This window comes from Suncus etruscus, chromosome 1 (genome assembly GCF_024139225.1).
Source record: "Suncus etruscus isolate mSunEtr1 chromosome 1, mSunEtr1.pri.cur, whole genome shotgun sequence".
NCBI lineage: Eukaryota > Metazoa > Chordata > Mammalia > Eulipotyphla > Soricidae > Suncus > Suncus etruscus.
Window position 1 is genome coordinate 165,886,972 of NC_064848.1, and position 16,132 is coordinate 165,903,103.

Genomic DNA, 16,132 nt, shown 5'->3' on the forward strand with positions numbered 1-16,132 from the left:
CGCAGGAACGACGCGAGCCGGGCAGTCCCCGCACGCTTTATTCCGGGGTCCCCCCTCCTGCGCCCAAGGCCGCCTCCTGGGTCCGGCCCCCCAGGCCCCGAGCCCCCCGCAGTCCGATCAGGCCCCTGAGAAATCAGAGATTTTTTTTTTCACCTCCCTACCCTGGTCGCTCAGGGCCAGGCATGGCCAAGTGTTGGCAGCGCCTTCCACGACTCATTCCCAGGCCCTTTGACAACTGAAAGCAACGCTCAGGGGTCTAAGGAAGGTCTAGGTAGGAAATAGAACTCAGAAGCAGCGCTTGGCACTGCCCACCTGTCAGATTGGGGTGGCTGAGTCTCTCTCTTAGGGTTAAATCACTCTCCATTAGTTCCTTCTATCCAGAAAAGAATGGTCCAGGGCTCACCTTTCTGCACAGCACCAGGGAGGAACTATGGAGGTAAAAATGACAAATGCCCAGGGTAAGAGGCTGGCACCCTACACACCCTTGGTTTCCAAGTGCTTCCAAGGGCAATGGGATATTTAGGAGGATTGGGGCTCAGGTTCAGCTTTCGTCACATTCCGGTGTGTGACTTTAGTTAAGATGGGGCTGTGGTGGGATTCAGAAACTGTGGGTTCCTCAGAGTGGGGTATCCTGAGAGAAGATGAGGATTCTGTGTCTTCAGGTTCTGAATCTTCATCCATTTCAGTCTCTTCCCCAGTCTCAAGCCCTGCCAGCTTTTTGCTGGCTTCCCACAGTCGGTGGGCTGCCCGGTCATCTCTGGCTGCTGGGGACACCTCCTCCACATGGCAGTTAGCAAAGTATCTTCCGCTGAGGGGCTCAATGCCTTCCTGGAGAGCACAGTACAAGGGTGTCTGGGCTCCGCCTCTTGGTGCCCTCAGCACCAGCCAAGCCAGGGGACACAAAAGTGGGCGCAGCCATCCAGGAACGTGGCGCAGGAACAGATCCGAATTTACAGGCCCTGTGAATAGGAAGAAAAGAGAATGGGGAGGACAGTATATAAGGTCCCAAAATAAGAGTGACAAGAGGGCCAGGGAGATGGAGAGATGGCCAAAGGGCCCTGCTTATAGATTTTGCATGACAGAGTCCTGAGTTCCATCTCTGGCACTGCATGGCCCCTCACTAAATTGGGAATAGCCCCTGAGCATGGTCAGGTATGTCCCCAAAACTGAAACCTTAAAAAAAAAAAAAAAAAAAAGGCAAGCAAACAAGCAAACAAAACCAGGGTTAGGTGCCGGAGAGATAGTACAGCAGGTATAGTATAGTGCTTGTCTTGCAAGCAGCTGACCTGGGTTCAAACCTTACCACATCTGGTCCCACCAATAATGGTTTCTAAACAGAGCAGGAGTAAGTCCTGACCTGAGCAGAGCGAGGCGTGGCCCCCAAACAAACAAAGCATAACAGGGCTAGAGGGGAGTAGAGAACACAATTGGGTTCCAGGGAAAGCAGAGTAATATTTAGTGCTTAGCATCCAGTGCTTCCACAGACGACCTCATTCATTCTTTTTTCTTTGTTTTTTATTTTTATTTTTTTGTTTTTGTTTTTGGGTCACACCAGGCAGTGCTCAGGAGTTGCTCCTGGCTCTATGCTCAGAAATTGCTCCTGGCAGGCTCAGGGGACCATATAGGATGCTGGGATTCGAACCACTGACCTTCTGTTTGCAAGGCAAATGCCTTACCTTCCTGCTATCTCTCCAGCCCCCTCATTTATTCCTAATAGCAAACCACTGCCTCTCCATCCAAACTGCTTGTAATCTCTACCTCCACTTCCACAGTTACTCAGTTACTCAGGACACTCAGGCAGTGCCCCTGCCAAAAACAATGTTCTCGGGGCTGGAGGTATAGCACAGTGGCAGGACATTCGCCTTGCACGCGGTCAACACAGGATGGAGCCTGGTTCGATTCCCGGCATTCCATATAGTCTTCCGAGCCTGCCAGGAGTGATTTCTGAGTGCAGAGCCAGGATTAACCCCTGAGTGCCATCTGGTATGACCCAAAAATAAAAAAAGAGGGGCCGGGAAGGTAGCGCTAGAGGTAAGGTGTCTGCCTTGCAAGTCCCCGGCGTCCCATATGGTCCCCCAAGCCAGGGGCGATTTCTGAGCGCACAGCCAGGAGTAACCCCTGAGCATCAAATGGGTGTGGCCCAAAAACCAAAAAAAAAAAAAAAGAAAAAAGAAAAACAAAAAACAATTCTCTCTCGAACTTTTTTTTTTTTTTTTTTTTGGTTTTTGGGCCACACCCGGTGACGCTCAGGGGTTACTCCTGGCTATGCGCTCAGAAGTCGCTCCTGGCTTGGGGGACCATATGGGACGCCGGGGGATCGAACCGCGGTCCGTCCTATGCTAGCGCAGGCAAGGCAGGCACCTTACCTCCAGCGCCACCGCCCGGCCCCTTCTCTCTCGAACTTAACTTTTCTCTCTCTCTTTTTGTTTTTGGTCCACATCTGGTGATGCACAGGGGTTACTCATGCATATTTGCTCAGAAATTGCTCCTGGCTTGGGGGATCATATGGGACACTGGGGATCGAACCCAGGTCTGTCCTGGGTCAGCTATGTGCAAGGCAAATGCCCTACCACTGTGCTATTGCTCTGGCCCCACTCCAATTTTTTATTTTATTTTTAAAACTTTATATCTTTATTTATTGATTGATTTCTGGCCCACACCCAGCGGCGCTCAGGGGTTACTCCTAGCTCTGCACTCAGAAATTGTCCCTGGCAGGCTTGGGGGCCATATGGGATGCTGGTAATCAAACCAGATCCCTCTTGGGTCAGCCTCATTCAAGGCAAATGCCCTATTGCTGTGCCATCTCTCCAGCCCCCAACTTTTTTTGTTTTTGTTTTTGTTTTTGGGTCACAGCCGGCAGTACTCAGGGGTTACTCCTAGCTCTACGCTCAGAAATCACCCCTGGCAGGCACAGCGGACCATATGGGATGCAGGGATTCAAACCACTGTCCTTCTGCATGAAAGGCAAACACCCTACCTCCATGCTATCTCCCCAGTCCAAGGATATTTCTTTCTTCTTCCTTCCTTCCTTCCTTCCTTCCTTCCTTCCTTCCTTCCTTCCTTCCTTCCTTCCTTCCTTCCTTCCTTCCTTCCTTCCTTCCTTCCTTCCTTCCTTCCTTCCTTCTTTCCTTCTTTTTTTTTTTTTTTTTTTTTTTTTGGTTTTTGGGTCATACCCGGCTGCGCTCAGGGGTTACTCCTGGCTGTCTGCTCAGAAATAGCTCCTGGCAGGCACGGGTGACCATATGGGACACCGGGATTTGAACCAACCACCTTTGGTCCTGGATCGGCTGCTTGCAAGGCAAACACCTCTGTGCTATCTCTCCGGGCCCCCTTCTTTCCTTCTTTTCTTCCTTTTTGTTTTATTTTGGTCACACCCAGCAGCACTCAGGGATCATTCCTGGCTCCACGCTCAGAATTCACTCCTGGCAGTCTCGGGGGACCATATAGGATACTGGGATTCGAACCACCAACTTTCTGCACGCAAGGCAAATGCCTTACCTCCAAGCTATCACTATGGCCCAACTTTTCTTTTTAAAAAATTTTTTTGTGGTTTTTGGGTCACACCCGGCAGTGCTCAGGGGTTATTCCTGGCTCCATGCTCAGAAATTGCTCCTGGTGGGGCCGGGCGGTGGCGCTGGAGGTAAGGTGCCTGCCTTGCCTGCGCTAGCCTAGGACGGACCGCGGTTCGATCCCCCGGCGTCCCATATGGTCCCCCAAGAAGCCAGGAGCAACTTCTGAGCGCATAGCCAGGAGTAACCCCTGAGCGTCACAGGGTGTGGCCCAAAAACCAAAAAAAAAAAAAAAAAAAAAGAAGTTGCTCCTGGCAGGCACGGGGGACCATATGGGGCGCCGGGATTCGAACCGATGACCTCCTGCATGAAGGGCAAACGCCTTACCTCCATGCTATCTCTCCGGCCCCTCTTTTTAAAATTTTTTGCTTGGTTTGGTTTTGGGCCAACCCTGGCAATACCCAGCGGTCACTCATGGTTCTGCACTCAGGTATCTTGTGAATGTGCATGTTTAGTGGATGCTGAGGATCGAATCTGGATCAGCCATGTCTAAGGCAAGGGCCTTTTCTTTGTTTTTGTTTGTGTTTTTGTTTTTTTGGGCACACCCAGTGACGCTCAGGGGTTACTCCTGGCTATGCTCTCAGAAGTCGCTCCAGGCTTGGGGGACCATATGGGACGCTGGGGGATTGAACTGCAGTCTGTCCTAGGCTAGCGCTGGCAAGTCAGACACCTTACCACTAGCACCACCACGACGGGCAAGGGCCTTTTCTTTTCTTTTCTTTTCTTTTTTTTGTTGTTTTGTTTTTGTTTTTGTTTTTTAGGTCACACCCAGCAGCACTCTGGGGTTACTCATGGCTCTACGCTCAGAAATCACTCCTGGCAGGCTCATTTGGAGGACCATAAGGATGCCGGGATTCGAACTAATGACCTTCTGCATGAAAGGCAAATGCCTTACCTCCATGCTATCTCTCCGGCCTAAGGGAAGGGCCTTTTCTGATGTACCATCTCTCCAACCTTAGCTCTCTCCAACTTTTCTTCTTGTTCAAGTATGTTTTCTTTGTTTAACTAGAAAACATTTATTATTTTTATCATTTTTGGTCTTGGGGTCATACCTAGCAGTGCTAGGAGCTTTTCTTGGCTAAGATCAGTGGGGATGGGTAGAGCTGGTGATCTAGCTATGGGCTTCTGCTTGTTTTTGTTTTTGTTTTTGTTTTTGGGCCACACCCGGCTGTGCTCAGGGGTTACTCCTGGCTGTCTGCTCAGAAATAGCTCCTGGCAGGCACGGGGGACCATATGGGACACCGGGATTTGAACCAACCACCTTTGGTCCTGGATCGGCTGCTTGCAAGGCAAACGCCGCTGTGCTATCTCTCCGGGCCCGGGCTTCTGCTTGTATAGTATGCAGTCCAACTCTTTGAGACAATTCCTCATGCCTCATGCCAGCAAATATTTATTAACATCTATGGCACAGGAGGTAAGGCATATACTACACATGTTGTCATCCTCAGTTCAATCGCTAGCACCTCATATGGCCCTCTAAGCTCTGCCAGAGTCCACTAAGCACAGAGGCAGGAAGAACCCAAGTACTGACAGGTACTAATTTCCCTGCTCTGACAAAACAAAGAATACCTATTCATTTATGGTAGACCAACCACTGTCTTTTTTTTTTTTTTTTTCCTTTTGATTTTGGGCTATACCTGATGGTGCTCAGGGCTTACTGCTAGCTCTGTGCTCAAGAATCACTCTTAGCAGAGTTTGGGGACATGAGGGATGCTAGGGATCAAATGATCAAACCTGAATTGGCTGCATATAATACAAACACCCTACTTGAACTATTGCTCTGGAACCAGACCAATTGTTATTCTCTCTCTCTCTCTCTCTCTCTCTCTCTCTCTCTCTCTCTCTCTCTCTCTCTCTCTCTCTCTCTTTCTCATTCTTAGTTCAGTACTTAGTCCTGATTCTGTATTCAGGGCAGACTTGGGGTATGGCACTATTCAGCCATATGCAAGGCAAATGCTTTCCTGCTGTACTATCTCTCCAGTCCATAGATGCTTCTTGACTGATGGGTCATTAGTTGCCATCATGTTATAGACATTTTAGTCATCTAGATGGCTCCTTAAAGTGAGAATTTGACCCTGATTTATTGCCACAGTCACCCAAAGCTTGTCATGTGACAGAAGAATAATCTAGACAAAGTCAGGATCAAATAACAGCAAGAGTAAACAGGGTGGGTCAGAGAGATAGCATGGAGGTAAGGCGTTTGCCTTGCATGCAGAAGGACAGTGGTTCGAATCCCGGCATCCCATATGGTCCCCCGAGCCTGCCAGGAGCGATTTCTGAGCATAGAGCTAGGAGTAACCCCTGAGCACTGCCTGATGTGACCCAAACACAAACAAACAAACAAAAAAGTAAACAGGGGGACAGTTCCAAGTTACCCATATTTAGAGATCCCTATGGTCTGTGCCTGGTGTACACAAAATCCTGCTTTGATCTCTGGCACTGGAAGGCCTAGGGAGCACTGCAAGGTGCCCTAGTAGGCCCCAGAATCTCGGAAAAGACCCCCTCAAAATATGGATCCAGTATCAGCCAAGAAATAGATCTTTTCTTGAACCATGCAGCCTTCCTATGAAATTATAAGAGGTTGGGGGTGAAAGAATGGGGATGGGGAGGTGAGAAGAAAGACAAAGCCAAGCCAAGCTGTCAAGGTGAGCCAGGTCTCACCTGGGTGGGCTGCATAGCAGGTAATGCCAGTGCCTTCGATCTGGTTGGCGAGCTCCCGGACAAACAATACGTTGGCCAGCTTACTATCAGCATACGCCCGCAGCTCCTGCTGCCAGCCCACCACCGGACGGTCCAGGCGTTTGAAGTCGAGGCGTCCACGCCGGTGTGCCGCAGAGGAGACCACTACCACTCGGCTGGGGGTACATGTCTTCAGCCGAGGCAGCAACAGATGTGTGAGCAGGAAGGGGCTGACATGGTTCACTCGCAGCAGCAGATTAAAGGGTTCACGGGTCCGGCCACAAGAACTGATCCCTGAGGCAGGGGGGCAGGCCAGGTGTGAGTACTGCTCCAGGGGGAGCCCCACAGGCCTGTGTTTCTCCATCTGTGAGATGGAAGTAGGGGGTATCCTTCCCACATGTCCATTGGCCCCCGCAAGACCTGGCTAAAGGGGATGGCTGCCCCTGGCCACCCGCCAACCCCCTGCAGGCCTGCTGCCCTTCCCTCACCGGCATTGTGGATGAGGATGTCCAGCCGTGGCTCAGAGCTCAGGAAGGCAGTGGCAAAGGACCGCACGGAGGCCAGACTGGCCAAGTCCAAGGCCATGAAGATGACCTCATTGTTCCCACTCTCCTGTGGAGTGGCAAGGGCTGGGCTTATCACCTGGCCTTTCTCTTCCTTCTCCCCAGGCACCACATTCTAAGAGACCAGATCCTCTTACCAAGAACGCCCCTGTGCACAGTAAGGAGTAGATACATTGGACGCTGGATGCAAATCTTGACTCGGCCTTGATACTACTAATGTGTGACCCTTTAGCAAGAAATTTGGTCTTTCTGGGACTCAGTCCTCTCGCTATTAATTGGGAATAATCCTTACAATAACAGCTTTACAGATCTGTTGTAAGGACAAGTCAGCCACTATCTGCTACCTAAAGTCAGAAACAGTTGGCGCTTTCTAGCATCATTCATGCTGCCGATAAAGGCTGACTCTAAAACATACAACAGGCTTCTCTCTAGTCTCTTCTCATCCACTCTCGGCCCTTCTGTGCAGGCACTAAACTGTCATTTCAGGTTAGTTCCAAATGGCTGCCTCCTCACGGGCTCTTACTGCCCAGCCTCTAAAACCTAAGGGTTTTTCACATTTTATATTATATTTTTATTATATTCTTTCATTCTTTTGTACGGTCCAGTCTCTTGGAAACTTTTTATCTTTTCGCTTTCTTTAATCCTAGCAACTCTCTTGCCCACATGCTGTTCCTATTCCTCTCCAGCAGCACCTCCCAACGAAACGCCCCTCTGTGCTGTCCAGCGCTGGAGCCTCCCTGCTCATGCCCAGCTCCAGTCCGCCGTGCTCCTCCTCCCGCTCCCGCTCCCGCTCCCCGTCGCGGCTCTCACCCGGCGGAGATCGAAGGCCGCCGCCTCCCCGCGCTCCCGGCTCCGGCAGGCCAGCACCACGCGCGCGCCCCGGCGTGCCAGCTCCAGCGCCGTCATCTTCCCGATGCCGCTGTTGGCGCCTGCGGGAGGGCGGGCGGGCGGGCGCCGAGCTGAGCCAGCCACCCCGAGCGATCGCGGCCCCGCCCGCCCGCCCGTCGCCCCCCATCACTCACCCGTCACCACGGCCGTGCGGCCCCGGAGGCTGGCGAGGCCTCCGCACAGCGGGGCCTTCACCAGGTTGTAGTAGATGAGCACGTAGGCGCCCAGCAGCAAGCCCGCGCCCAGCAGCAGCGCTTCCATGGCGGCCCAGGCTCCGCGGGGCCCGCGATGGCTCCGGATTCGCTCCGCTCCGACCTGGAAGGAAGCCGACAGCCGGCTCGGCCTCCCCGGAGCGGGGCTGGGAGCGGGTGTGTGTGTGCGGATGAGGGCGCGGGGGACCTTCGCGAGCGCCCCCTAGGCGCGCGTCTGTCTCGGGCTGAGCTGGTGCCAGGGGTGTGTGCGTTGGCGACCTGGGAGCGCCCTCTAGGTTGGTGCTGGCCTGATTGACTGCCAGGGCGGCCTAGGTGTGTCCTGTCTAGCTATACACTCCATGTACTGTAGGTAATTGTTGGCAAGGTGCCTGGCATTGCTTTTTCAACCGACTCCCCCGGGCATGCCTGTGTTAGCCCCCTTCTGTTCGTGCCCAAGGTGGGCTGAGTTCCCATCGTGTAGATCTGCAGAGTCTTGAATGAACATCTTTGAGTCCTTTGGGCTTGCTGGAGTGAAGAGGTGGGTGTGTTGGAGCCATCTGGGTGTCGGCATTTAAATCCGTTTTTGGAAACGTGTCCATGAGTGCTCCTCAGAGTTTGGATGCTTTATACTATATAAAGACTTGCCATTTTTTATTCTAGTCTCCGGCTTCTAAATTCTTCCCCATTCTTCCTTCAGAGCCAGCTCACCATCAGGGAAGGAGCTTACAGGACTCACACTCCTTCACTGCTATTTTCCAGCCTGTAACCTCACTTCTTCCATCTCTGGAAAGCGGGAGAAAGTAAGAACCTGTCACCTAAGCTTCAAGAAGAATTGTATCTGGAATGGAACTCACAAGTGGTAGCAAAATGATTAGATGACAGATTCATAGGTTGGGATAGCTAGGAGGTATGGGTAAAGTATTCCTCCGGATGCCTAGCTTGAAGAGTCTAGCCTCAAATCCAAGACAAATTAGCACCTGTTTTTTTTTTTTTTTTTTTTTTTTTTTGGTTTTTGGGCCACACCCGGCGGTGCTCAGGGGTTACTCCTGGCTGTCTGCTCAGAAATAGCTCCTGGCAGGCACGGGGGACCATATGGGACACTGGGATTCGAACCAACCACCTTAGGTCCTGGATCGGCTGCTTGCAAGGCAAACACCGCTGTGCTATCTCTCCGAGCACCTGTTGTTTGGCTCTTAAGGTGTGCTAACTGTGGTTAGCATGAAACAGTAGAAAAATATAAGGTTGTGCAGTAGGGAGTTCACGGGGCCTGTCAGGGCAGGGGAGCATTAGAATGGCGGAGACAAAGCGAGACAAGTCTGTTTCCTGGGGAAGTAATGAATATATTAACAAAACAGATGCATTTCTACCTTAAGGCAAATCCTGACACAAACAGTTACTAACTTGAACAATGCTAGGAGTGATACAGGTGCTTTCTAAGAACAGGAGACTTAGGAAAAACCCTAAAAAATTACTCCCACCTATGTGGAAAGTGTGGTTTAATAAGGTTCTCATGGTTTTAGAGAATAATGATAAACTCATCTTCTAAAGGAAGGAACTGCCGTTGTAGAAACTGTGATTTCATGTTTTTTTTTTAGTTTTTGGGCCACACCTGTTTGACGCTCAGGGGTTACTCCTGGCTATGCGCTCAGAAATCGCCCCTGGCTTGGGGGGACCATATGGGACGCTGGGGGATCGAACCGCGGTCCGTCCTACGCTAGTGCTTGCAAGGCAGACACCTTACCTCTAGCGCCACCTTCCCGGCCCCTCATGTTTTATTTTTTATTTATTTCTTTATTTTGTTTTTTGGTCACACCCGGCAGCGCTCAGGGGTTACTCCTGGCTCTCTGCTCAGAAATCGCTCCTGGCAGACTCGGTGGACCATGTTTTATTTTTTAAATATGGAACACTTCACAAATTTGCATGTCATCCTTGCGCAGGGGCCATGCTAATTTCTGTATCACTCCAATTTTAGTATATGTGCTATCAAAGCGAGCACTCATGTGTTTTGTACTTTGACTGGGCCTAGTTTAATTTTCTTGAATTGGGGATATGGCACAAAGGGTTAGGGTGCATACCTTGCATATTGTGGCTCAGGGTTTGAGTTCTAGCACTATATGGTCCTTTAAACATTGCTGTGTGGGGCACAAAAACAAAAAACAAGAGATCAGAAATTATTGCTTCCCCTACCCCCCAGTAAGGGCCAGCTATAGCTCCATTGACTGATTACTGGAGTGATTTAGCCTTAAACTCTAGCACAGGCTGGACAAAGGAGGTATTCAGATGAAACTAATGCTCCATATTTGGCCAAGGCTTATAGGGAAAGAACAAAACTAAGTGTTAGAAATTTTCCAAAATCAATGAATGCAATAGCAAACAACTGAAACCTAAAGAAGCCCTAAGGGGCTGGAGAGATAGCATGGAAGTAGGGCATTTGCCTTGCATGCAGGACAGGTTCGAATCCTGGCATCCTTTATGGTTCCCAGAGCCTGCCAGGAGCGATTTCTTAGCATAGACCCAGGAGTGACTGACCCCTGAGTGCTGCTGGGTGTGACTCCCCACCAAAATAAAAGACCTCAATTCCTTAGGTTAAATCTTTTAGACAGGGGCTGGAGAGATAGCCTGGAGGTAAGGTATTTACCTTTCATGCAGGTCATCTGTTCGAATCCCAGCGTCCCATATGGTCCCCTGTGCCTGCCAGGAGCAATTTCTGAGCACGGAGCCAGGAAAAACCCGAGCACTGCCAGGTGTGACCCAAAAACCACACACACACACACACAAAAAAATATTTTAGGGGCCAGGCGGTGGCGCTAGAGGTAAGGTGCCTGCATTGCCTGCGCTAGCCTAGGATGGACCGCGGTTCGATCCCCTGGTGTCCCATATGGTCCCCCAAGCCAGGAGCGACTTCTGAGCACATAGCCAGGAGTAACCCCTGAGCGTCACCGGTGTGGCCCAAAAACAAAAAAAAACAAAAAAAATCTTTTAGATCAGATTGCAGATGCCATGCCAGTTCCAAAGAACTTTTGGGAGGAGAGCAGGGGTTTGTACTCTTGGACTCTTTTTGTTTCATTTTTTGTTTTCTTTTTTTAAAAACTAGGATCTTGTGACTGGAGAGATAGCATAGAGGTAAGGCATTTGCCTTGCATGCAGAAGGACGGTGGTTAGAATCCAGCATCCCATATGCCCCCCCCCCCCCAGTCTGCTAGGAGTTATTTCTGAGCTTTGAGCCAGGAGTAACCCGAGTGCTGCTGGGTGTGACCCCCAAAAAATAACTTTATTTAAGCACCCTGATCACAAACATTTGTAGTTGGGTTTTCAATTATAAAAAAGAACACCCCCCTTCACCACCAATGCCCTTCCCACCACCAATGCCCCAATTTCCTTCCTCCACCCCTTGCCCGTATCTGAGACAGGCATATTACTATATTGTCATGATAGTTGTTAGTGTAGTTATTTAACTGCACTCACCACTTTGTGGTAGCTTCATATTGTGGTCTGTCCTTCCAGCCCTCATCTCTATTATCTCTGGGTATTATTACGATGTCTTTTATTTTTCTTAAAACCCATAGATGAGACTATTCTATCTCTCTCCCTCTGACTTATTTCACTCAGCCTAAGTTTCCATGTCCATCCATGTATAGGAAAATTTCATGATGCCATTTCTCCCGATAGCTACATAATATTCCATCATGTATATGTAACAGTTTTTTAGCCACTCATCTGTTGTTGGGCATTTGTTTCTATTCTGTAATTCTATTCTGTAAATAACACTGCAATGAATATAGGTGTGCAGAAGGCATTTGTGTTCCTGGGCATATAACCCTAGGAGTGGTATTTCTGGGTCATATGGGAGCTCAATTTCCAGTTTTCTGAGGAATCTCTATATTATTTTCCATAAAGGATGGACTAGACGGCATTCCCATCACCAATGATAGTTCCTTTCTCCCCACATCCCCACCAGCACTGATTGGTCTTGTTGTTTGTGATGTGTGCCAGATCTCACGGCTAATTTTGTTTTGGGGCCACATCACTTCTTGCAGGCTCGGGACCATATGGGATGCTGGGGCACGAACCCAGGTTGGCCACATACAAGGCAAACAATGCCCTATCCACTGTACTATTGCTCTGGCCCCCAACGTGGACTCTTACAGAATTATTAAATGCCAAATAATCAAGTCCTTTGTAGCAATGGTTTCCAACTACCACTAAGCGGGTACAAATGTTGAAAACCATGGCTCTACCCCTCTCAAGTAGTAGTACAAAGCTGTATACACCAGCTTCCCCTGCAGGTATTCCCCTTCCATGTTCTTTCACCCATCTTCAGTTTTCTCCCCAAACTCCTATTCTCCTGACCTCTCTGGGGGATTAAGACTTACTCAATGAGATTGTGGAAGCAGGAACTGGGGGGTGCGGGTAGGACCCCTCGAAGGGTGATGACAGGTAGGACAGACAGGCAGAAAACATAATTTGAAGTATTTTTGCTTTTTATATACAGAATACAGGAAAGTTTCTGTAAAGTCTAAAACATTACAATTACTATGTACATTGGTACTAGTTGTTGGGGTGGGAGAAAAGGAAGGAGTCAGGGTGGGAGGAAGAGAAGTGGCAAGAGAACAAAAAAGGAGACAAAACAGGTTTACGACAAAAACATTTTTGCTACAATAGACAATTTGAAGAAAACGCTCTACCACGTGTAGTACTGTACAGTTCTTAAAAACATTGAAAAAATGTCATCACTAGATGTATTTACACAAAAATCCAAATACACTTTTCCTTATTTGAAATAAAATAGATGGACAGCCAGAAAAAAAATTCATTTTCTCATTTGTCCATAATACACAGTAGCTACCTGTAGTGCAACCGTTGCAGAAGGGAAAATAACTTGGAGGAAAATAACGGGATCTATGGAAAGAGGGTGGGAAGCGATCTTTATATTAAATAAAACAATGATATTGTATAGAGTTTGCTGTATGAAAACTGTATTTCTTTTAATATAAAACTATTGTCACTGCCACAAAATAGAACAAGTTTCTGATTATTTACAACGGCGGGCGAGGGGGCGGGAGCAGGAGGTGGATGGGGTGCGGGATTTGTATTGGAGGAAATGCCCAGACCATCGGCCTTCCCCTCCCTGCCCACTCTGTTCCACAGAACAGCTCGGGTCTGCCGCTTTCCCATGAAATGTTGAGTACAAATATATGTGCAAATGCCCCCTAGAACTTGAGAAAAGGAAAAAAAAAAAAAAAAAAGGATTAAAAAAAAAAACAGTCAAAAGGTTTTCTTCATTTCATGCAAAGATTGTAGTTGAAGGGTTTCTGGTGGAGTTGAGAATAAAAAAAACAAACCCAGGTTTAGTTTGTGTACATTTTTGCATTGTAGGAGTCTTGGGTTGGGTGGACAGCAGGTGACAGGGCAGCCACCAGTCCTAGGGAACGGAGTTCGAGCGCAGCACAGGGCCCTGGTGGGGCTTCAGAGAGAGCTTCTCGGCCAAAACCCCATCCTGCAGCAGGCCAGCATCACCTTTGGGCTGTTTGGTCGCAAACTCAGTTATGCTGAAGACAAACTGCAGGCACCCCAGCTTGATGTAGCTGCCGTGGTGCAGTAAGGCTGTGCCTTCCCAGCCAGCCCCACTGCCCCCAATCAAGCTTGAGCTGCTGGCTTTGCAATTGCAGGGTCTCCGCTGTGGCCCCTGGGCCTGGGAGCTCATCATGATGGTCTCCTCACTTGGCTCTTCATCTTGTTTCTGGTGCCTGCGGCGCCCTGGGAAAAAGAGGATGGTCACTGGAAAGGAACAAGGGTGGAGTGGCTGAGTTCCCAGCCCCTCCCCAACTGACTGCTGCACGATGAGGGCTAACGAATGCTCAGAAAGGACTTGCAGAGCTGAAGACCCCAAGTAGGTGTAAATAGACCTGGTGGGTGGATATACTTCACTTGCCCTGGACTCATGAGCAAGCAGAGCACTGCCAAAGGGACTGGGAAGGAAGGTTAAGAGAGGACAGGCAGCCGTGGACTACATGGCCACAGGCCTCTGCTCCAACTTACTGATGACACTCTGCACTTTGGCAACAATACTGCTGGGGGGTGTTGGCGGGGTCTTCTCAGAGAAGTCACATGAATACAGCACATTGTCCACCGTTGTCCCGTGCTCACTGTAGTTTAACAGCTCATAATGTTTGGTATTCTGAGGAGGAGGAGGGAAGGTAAGATGTGTGGTCTGCTGCGTGGGGCCTGGGCTAAGGGGAGAGAGGACATTTGGAGAAGGCTGTGCTACTCTACCTGGGGCTACTCCCCCATTTCCCCATCATGCCTCTCCTTCCCTCACCTTTAAGAATTGGATCTGAGGGAAACTTTAGTTTCTAATCCCGTCCCTACCCACTCCTTTGCTTTGCTTTGCTTTCTCAACACTGGATTCCCTGGAAATAATTTTCACCGGTCTACCACAATGATGAACCTCACTGGGGCAAAACCCAGATTTCAATCCTTTTATTTTTTGGAGGTGTGGGAGGGCACATACCCAAGGATGCTCACAGGTTGTTCCTGACCCTGTCTGTACTCAAGATTGACTACTGGGGAACCTGGGGGACCATATGCCTGGGATTGAAACTGGGTCAGCCAAGTGCAACAAAAGCTCCCCACCAACTGTATTGTTCCTTGAATTCTGTCTCTGATGATCATCTTCCGATTTTGGATGACAGCCCCTGCTGTGTCCATGTTAGCCCTGTACCTGGGGAATAGCTAGCTAGGGAGGGAAGACAAGGATCCTCACTACTTTTCTCTTTAGGACAAACTGAAAAAAAAAAAAAAAAAAAACACCACCAAACAAACCAACCCAGGGCCTAGAGGTTAGTAGTTTCCCTCAATCCCATTCTCACCCTCACCTCATCATAGAATATGCAGGCATGCTTCCCAGACACGTAGTTACAGTGACCATAGTTTGTAAGGCACACATCCATGTCAGCTCCTACAGGGCAGCAGGAATAGAGAGAAGGAACAGATGGTAAGCCGTCTGTCTGTGGGGAGAGCGGATGGAGTTAGCTGTTGGGTGGGCACTAGCATAAAACCCAAGGAGTGGGGGTAACCTATTGTCTCTTTGTTTTTTGGGTCACACCCGGCAGCGCTCAGGGGTTACTCCTGGCTGTGCTCAGAAATCACTCCTGGCAGGCATGGGGGACCATATGGGATGCTGGGTTTTGAATCACTGTCCATCCTGGATCAGCTGCGTGCAAGGCAAACGCTGTGCTATCTCTCCAACCCCTATTTCTGGCATACAACATAGCACATATCTAGTGGTGCTCCAGGTCTCCTAGAGGTCCGGGAGGATCAGGGATGGAGGGGTATGTGTATGTACATGTCTGTGCATGTCTCTAAGCTTCTGCACTGCAGAGCATGCCCTTGACTCCTTTCAGCTTTTTAAGCTGACCTGCTTAAAAACATACTTGTGCCCAGACAGGAATAGTGAGCTTCTAAAAATGATGGACTATTTCAAGAACAAAATTTCTAGGACTAATCCTTTTTTCTCTGTATGAGAAGGCCAACTAAAGTTCAGGTAGATTTGACTTCCAGATAATTTCCAAATAAATAACATAATTTTCAAACAAATAATTTTCCCGTCTGCATGATTAAATATCTCACTGGAGTAAGGGAGGTGCTCATGCCTCTTTTCTTGGTTACTCTTTGTCCAAGATACCTGCTGAATTGAAAATGTAGGGTTGAATACGCTGGCCACTCACCTGTCCCGATGTAGAGGGTTCGATAGCACATATTCACAGCTCCTCCCAATCCCAGGAGAGGGTAAAACACAGCTCGGGCCTGTACCTCCCTTTTCTGCACTACAAAACAAATGGAATAAGATCATTCAGAAATTCAGAACCTATGTATGATAATCTTCCCAAACTGTTATCTGACATTGAATTGCTTCTGGTGAAGCCTTTTTGTCCCACTTACAGCATTTTTCAAGTGGGCAAGAGGGACTTAATAAACATTAAAAAAATTTAGTCACCATGATTTAAGAGTTACATATTATTATTATTATTATTACTATTATTTTTGGTTTTTGGGCCATACCCGGCGATGCTCAGGGGTTACTCCTGGCTGTCTGCTCAGAAATAGCTCCTGGCAGGCACGGGGGATCATATGGGACACCGGGATTCGAACCAATCACCTTTGGTCTTGGATCGGCTGCTTGATAGGCAAACGCCACTGTGCTATCTCTCCGGGCCTGAGTTACATATTATTAATTATTGGG

The 16,132-nt window shown here is 49.0% G+C and overlaps 2 protein-coding genes and 1 non-coding gene across 3 annotated transcripts in view; all 3 read right to left on the minus strand.

Annotated features, from left to right (window-relative positions):
• Positions 1–367: 367 nt before the first annotated feature.
• On the minus strand, positions 368–8,050 carry DHRS13 (dehydrogenase/reductase 13). Its single transcript, XM_049772307.1, has 5 exons — positions 7,834–8,050; positions 7,622–7,740; positions 6,737–6,860; positions 6,231–6,542; positions 368–959 (listed from the first exon to the last, which is right to left on the minus strand). The coding sequence occupies exons 1-5, from the start codon at positions 7,958–7,960 to the stop codon at positions 520–522; spliced, it is 1,122 nt and encodes a 373-aa protein (XP_049628264.1). The 5' UTR covers positions 7,961–8,050; the 3' UTR covers positions 368–519.
• Positions 8,051–9,782: 1,732 nt separating this feature from the next.
• LOC126027962 (U6 spliceosomal RNA) lies at positions 9,783–9,886 on the minus strand. Its single transcript, XR_007502355.1, has one exon. It is a non-coding gene; the product is annotated as a U6 spliceosomal RNA (small nuclear RNA).
• Positions 9,887–12,361: 2,475 nt separating this feature from the next.
• PHF12 (PHD finger protein 12) overlaps positions 12,362–16,132 on the minus strand; it is a 62,662-nt gene continuing 58,891 nt past the window's right edge. The window contains exons 12-15 of the mRNA XM_049771405.1: positions 15,618–15,716; positions 14,766–14,848; positions 13,930–14,068; positions 12,362–13,647 (exon numbers count right to left, since the gene is read on the minus strand). Of these exons, the coding sequence (XP_049627362.1) occupies positions 13,313–13,647; positions 13,930–14,068; positions 14,766–14,848; positions 15,618–15,716 (656 nt within the window). The 3' untranslated portion in view covers positions 12,362–13,312. The remainder of the gene's footprint in view (positions 13,648–13,929; positions 14,069–14,765; positions 14,849–15,617; positions 15,717–16,132) is intronic.